The sequence below is a fragment of the Eurypyga helias genome, unplaced genomic scaffold (assembly GCF_000690775.1).
Source record: "Eurypyga helias isolate BGI_N326 unplaced genomic scaffold, ASM69077v1 scaffold7830, whole genome shotgun sequence".
Classification (NCBI taxonomy): domain Eukaryota; kingdom Metazoa; phylum Chordata; class Aves; order Eurypygiformes; family Eurypygidae; genus Eurypyga; species Eurypyga helias.
In genome coordinates, this window is record NW_010226181.1 from 25,018 (window position 1) to 31,145 (window position 6,128).

Below are 6,128 nucleotides of genomic sequence, written 5' to 3' on the forward strand. Positions count from 1 at the left end.
TATGCTACCAACCTGTTTGTTAACTGTCTTTCTGAACATTCAAGCAACCAGTAACAGTATAGTAGAAGTCTGGGAGCTACCGGAAACCACCTACAGCTCTTAACACTGACAGCCACAGATTCAGCACCTCTTGGACATCAGAAAACATAATACCTGGAGCTGGAGGCGTACGCAGAATAACTTCCTGGCTCCAAGGGCTACAGATGCACCCTTTAAATCCTCGAACTCTGAAGACATAGCTGCTGTCGTCATCAAGATCAGATATTACTTTGCTTTTGCTGCAGACTTTGATCTCCTGCCACGTTGCACTCTCCTCTTCTCTATTAAGCTTATGATACTCCAGAGCATAGATATCAGCTGAGTCTATCTTCCCAGGGCATTCCCAACTGATCAGAGCTTTGTTGTACATTCTGCTTCGCTTTTTGTTGATTTGTGGTACTTCTAGACCTGGAATAACAGAGATTCAGGAGAAAAAAATCTCAAATTTAGATATACTTTGTTTTAGAATTAACCACACAAGCCCTTTGTTCAGTGGCTATAGCATGGGGGAGGGGATGGGGGGAAGACGAGGAATATGACAGTTGAAGTGTGCAGATAAGGATGGTTCTGTTCATCCACTTAAATAAATCCCTTACTTTCTGTTTTTATTTTGAAAGCTGTATTATTTATTTTGATAGCAGATAAAAAACTATATAAAATCCTATTTTTTTCCCAAGAAAAAGCTTCTAGGAAGACCTAGTACTGCTTAACTACAATATTTTGGAAGCCAAAGTATTTGTAGTATTTGTAAACTGGTACGGAGTGCAATGGCATCTTAGCTTCTTTGTCAAAGCTGAAGCTAGCACTGGTGCCAGGTAATGCCCTGTGGATCATGGAGACAGAAAGGACAGTGCTGGTCACCAGACTGAGTTCTGCAATTGCAGTCCTGTGTAAGTTCTGTTTCTTTCCAGAGAAGCCCTTAAAGTCATAATTCAAGAAAGACCTGATGCTCTTGCAACTTACCACTGGAATGGAAGGACAAGTCACCAAGGATCTCTTCTTGCTTGGCTATGTCCACCACAAAGTCTTCAAAAGTAGTTTCAGCGGCTGGCTTGAAGCTCTTCAGAGATTCAGTAGCTTTTTGGATTCTGAAAGCACAGGAGCAGATGGATAGCAGAAGAGAGAAGAGGGAATTCACATTGGTGCATGCTTTAAAGTAAAAATGCTAGTTTTTGCTTTGAAAAAAGTTCTGGTTTCATGTACTTACTGATGTCTCCCAGGAATTTCTCTCTCTAGACAAAGTTTAAATGCAAAATTTAAAGGGCTTTTGAACATCAGTGTAAAGATAAATTGTTCAGTTGGCAGGGCATTTGAACAATTTGGGGCATTATGTTCAAAGAACAAAATAGGTGTGAAGCGCTAATGGAGAACAACGTTAAGATCAAAGACTAGAAATCCAGAGGAGACCTGTTAGATTAACTTGCAAATATGTGATATGATCTCTGAGCAAAGGAATGTGTCAGTGAGCTGAATGGGCTACCTTTCCACTCCGTCATACCGAACAAGGCTGGGTGTCGCCGAAGGACAAAGCCCGTCCCGTGTGCTGTTTCTTAACGCCCACTCTAAAGTAGCGATTTCTGCCCAAAAGTACCAGGACCATCCCTGCGCCTCTGCAACGCGAGGTACTGCATCCAGTACTTTGCTAGCAGGTGTCAGAAGAATATGACTGACCAGACACCCTGGAAGAGTACCTCTGCCTCAAACAGAAGACAATTTGAGATACCTGGCATGAAGTCGCTTCGCTGTTTGAACAAAATAAGACGGATCCGTTTCTTTAAGCACTTCTTGAGCGTATCCTACAAGGCCATGATTTTCCAGGAGCCCTTGATATTCTTCTGCCTGCATTTGCAATTTTTCCAGCCTTGCATTCTTAGAAGCTTCAATTGCCCTAAGAGCTTCAGATTTCTTCTCTTCCAGGACACCAGACAGTTTCTCAAAACACTGAGATGCTTCTTGTTTAGCTCTTTCACTGTTGCACTAGGAAGGAACAAAAGACATTCTACACAGATCCCACAGCACTGTGGCTGTGTACAGAAACATATTTAAGGTTGTTCAAGAAATTGTAGCAATCTAGTCAGTCATCCATTTGACAGACAAGTTAATGAGCTTTGTTATGCTCTTCAGCACTGAAAATGCAATCAGCACTGCACCCAATCTACTAAGCATTTACTACCTTGACACAGAGAACAAAGAGCAGGAAAGTTTTCTTCTGATTATGTCTTGAGTTATGCATGGCATTTGTCTAAACAAACATGGAAATGCAGTGTAAAAGCAAGTCAGTCTGAAGTCTTCATGCCCAAGAGCTAGCTGCTTTTCCACCTCCCCCAGTCACGCCAAACTGGGGGTCCAAGCCCGGTTTCTCACGTGCGCTCAAGCCCGGTTTCTCACGTGCGCTCTCAGAACTGTAGTACCACCTCTGACTAGTGCCCTGGATAAAAGGAACTACAAAAGCACGAAGTCAATCTGTATCAAGATACGGGGAGAACCAGGAGCTCCTGCAATTTCTGCCATCACGTAAATTTTCGTCTTGTATGTGAGTTCCCACCTCTGACTCGTCTGCAAGCAGATTTTGCCCTTAATCCTTACTGCAACATCCTCAAGGCAAACAGACAGAGGAAATTGTGCAGCACCATGAATAAACAAGAACTCGAAGCCTATCCCACTTCTCTTTGGTAAAGGTATCACATAAGCTTTGTTTCAATTAAATTTACGGCAGCACCCGAAAACTTAACTTCCCTCTGCATGCTGCCCAAATTTCCCACACTGTCTTACTGTGTGTGATTGAGGACTAAAACTGTTCAGATACTGTTTTACTGGCTAACTAAAAAAACCCGGGGGGTTTGAAACACTCCACTGAAAACAGCTTGAGTCCCTGCTGCATCCCTGAAAGGGCCGTTCCCTGACAACCCGCAGGTCACTCTCACCTCTGTTTCCTTCAGCAGCAGATCCAGGTGTGTGATGTGAGCCTTCACCTGGCTGTCCTTACTGATGAGGTAATCAATGTCTTTTGAAAGCTTCTCCTGTTAAAATAAAACAGCAACCTGGCAGAGTAAGTGTATCCCACCCAAACTGACAGGCAGCACAGGCAGGTGATACAGCTAGCACTCGGTTTATCTAGTTATAGAGATGACAGCAACTCCACAGAGAACGGCCCCATGACCTCCAATGAGCATGCAGGGACATCAGGCCTCTGCTGTGAGCAGGACTGGGGGCACAGCCCCTCAGGACAAGAGGTAACAGCCTCAACTGTCTCACTTCCCCAGACACAGGAGCCACTCTCTCTTAGGCTAGGAACACGAGGCTTCAGGACAAGTTTACTAAAACTTACAGAAAAGCCTTGTTATTGACTCATTTGTAGTAAGATTTGCTGGAAAATGTGCGGTTCAAAGCACGAACTTATGCGTGTCTCTGCATTTCCCTCGTTGCAAGAGTTAACAGCTGTACAGGAAAAGCCTTGCAAACAGGCGAGGAGGCCAAAGAGCACTCGGCAGGCTGGTCTGGTCTCTTTTGTGTGTGTGTGTGTGTGTGAGGAAGAAAGGAAGAAAAGGAATAAGAGGAGGTGGCAGCAATCATTCTTTAATAACAAAGCAATGTTTGCAAGGCTTCCCTTTTGTACTGTGCTTAGGTAATTGACAGCTATGCCACTTCAGAAACATGTAAGGTCTCAACAGATATTTCAGATGCAAATTTTTCAGTGCTGTTCCTACAGTAGCAGCTAACCACAGGGACTGAACGCCCGGGGGAAAAGCTAGATTGTAAAGTACTAACTGCTTAAACCTTCTGCATTGGTCTGTACTGCTGTACAGTTGGCTAAAACAAGATGGAAGCACTTTCAAGGGGTTACGTTTCAAGCTTCATAGAAATGATAGTTTAGCTTCTCAGGCATGCGCTATGTCACACCAATGTACACGTTAACAGATGTTGCACAACAGCATGCCTCACGACTAGTCCAGTGTCCTTTACAGGCACGTCCTGGCTTCCTGCCAGACAGAGTTTGCCCTTACACCAGAAGCTCACTAGTCTTCCACTCCTTAAGGCCGGGCCCCATAGTATTTGCTTTTACCTTAAGGGTTTTGTAGGCAGTGCTCATGGTTGTTACTCTATGGTTCGCATGACTTCCACCCAGTTTACAAAGATGGCAAACAGGCCTTCTGCAGATTTCACAGTACATGTTTACCCGCTCCATTTCATGTTCTGGACACATCAAAATCTGGAGGAAAAAAAAAAAAGGCAGAGCAGAGGGAATGCAGACGTACTTCCAAAAACTGAGGCGCTCAACAAAGCATCAAAACGCTCAATCATCCCACAAAAGCATCTGATTCTATTTTTACATTTGGGTTATCTTTCACCTTTTACGTTTGTCCATGCCAGTGAAAACCAGCGGATGAACACACGCAGGTTCAGGAGGTTTACAGTGAGTAAACAGGCGGCAATGTCTGTGAGCGCATCACAGAGCCTCCATACTGCAATCAACGGTTCTAATTATCCCTGAAGTTGTTGGCATGCCTCAAGCTCCCTACACTCCTGTTCAGAGCTGTAAATGCAATATATAACACACCCGCCCTGTTGAATTTAACCCTGTCCGTGCCAGCATCTCAGCCGTCCCCTGAAATGGTTATGAGCTGTTTCTTAGAGCAAAAGCTGACATAATACTGTAATGATTTGTCTAAGTTAGACTCCGATCAGCCACACAGCCATTGCCCTTGGAGCAACAAACGAAATGCAGCCGCCACCACCAGTCACAGTCATTTTAAAGACAAAAGGCTCCAGTGTTTCCACTTCTCTGTCTGACTCCAATTACAAGTCGCTCATGCCGGGCGCTAAATCCAGTATCAGCTTAAACAGCATTGCAAAGAAGCTGGTGTTTGCTAAAAATCTTTCAAAACTTGAACAGGTTGAAATAACTGCTTGAAGAGGGAAAAAAAAAAAGAGAAGTGCTGCTCAACTCCAAGCCCAAACAACAGATGAAACCTTAATAAAGGGGAGGTGGGGGTGTAAAAAAAATTAAATCCCTTGCCTCATTCCAGAGCAGTGAAAGACAACAATTGGGTCCATCGACTCTGTTACCAAAGAAGAGCTCTTGAGAAAGCTTTTCAGTTTCGTGTCAAGGAGAATAAGGCAGCAGTGCCAATAGTCAAGGCTTAGAAGTATCAGCTTTTAACATGTAGACACAAAAAATAGAACAGGAAAGGGCACAAAAATAGAGATTTGTGAAAAGTATTAAGTATGGACACACTAAGCTAAAATTGCAGACCATCTCTGAAACCAACTCCCAGGCCCAAATGTTATCTTAGGCTATAGTGAAAAGGCCAAAGACACCAGTCTCACCAGTGCCTTGGTACACAAGACTCTCATTAAGCAGAATATGCAACGAGCTGTCCTGCTGTCATTGACATCTGGGGTATTTTTAAAAAACAAAGGAAACTTTCAGGAAAATCAGCTGTGCAGGCAAACACCTCCGAAAACTGCAGTCAAGCTGTTAGTCTGTACAACTAATTTTTCCACAGTGGTGCATAGTCACACCTAACAGAAACCACTTATTTTTATTCATCTCCTCGTATAAGTAGGAATTATAGCCTACAACCTAGAGACAGAAGAGGTCACGTTACCTTGTCTAGTTCTCTCAAAATTCAAGAACAGTCAGGCCAGTATGTGCTCCTCTCATCCCCACCACACAGGTTACAAAGTGCTCTCCAGTCTGGTGGCAAATTAAAGAGATGACTGGGAACGTTGTTTGGGAGACCAGCGAATACTCCATGCATTCCGTTCAGGTCTCAACAATGCAGTGCAATGAAAAAGGCACTTTTCTTTCTTTATATTAAGCTCAAACAGTCCTCAAATAAGTCTCTATAGGAGCACAGTAAAGATCAGTTTACTGTAGTTGGGAAGTTTTTCTACAAAGTAGATGTATCTACAGCTGATTTAACTACTCTACTTTTTTTTTTTTCCCCCCTTCTTTTTTTAAACAGGTGTCATGGTTTAGATGCAGCCAGGAACACAAGGACAAGCAGCGGCTTGCTCACTCCTCTCCTGGTGGGATAGGGAGGAGAAAGTTATCTGGAAAAGTTCATGGCCAGAGGCAAGGACAG

The 6,128-nt window shown here is 43.7% G+C and overlaps 1 protein-coding gene across 1 annotated transcript in view; it reads right to left on the reverse strand.

Moving 5' to 3' along the window:
- LOC104509849 (E3 ubiquitin-protein ligase TRIM36-like) overlaps nucleotides 1–4,243 on the reverse strand; it is a 6,558-nt gene extending 2,315 nt beyond the window's left edge. The window contains 5 exon segments of the mRNA XM_010151924.1: nucleotides 154–447; nucleotides 1,003–1,127; nucleotides 1,763–2,016; nucleotides 2,964–3,059; nucleotides 4,103–4,243. Coding sequence (XP_010150226.1) covers nucleotides 154–447; nucleotides 1,003–1,127; nucleotides 1,763–2,016; nucleotides 2,964–3,059; nucleotides 4,103–4,243 — 910 coding nt within the window.
- Between the last annotated feature and the right edge of the window lie 1,885 nt (nucleotides 4,244–6,128).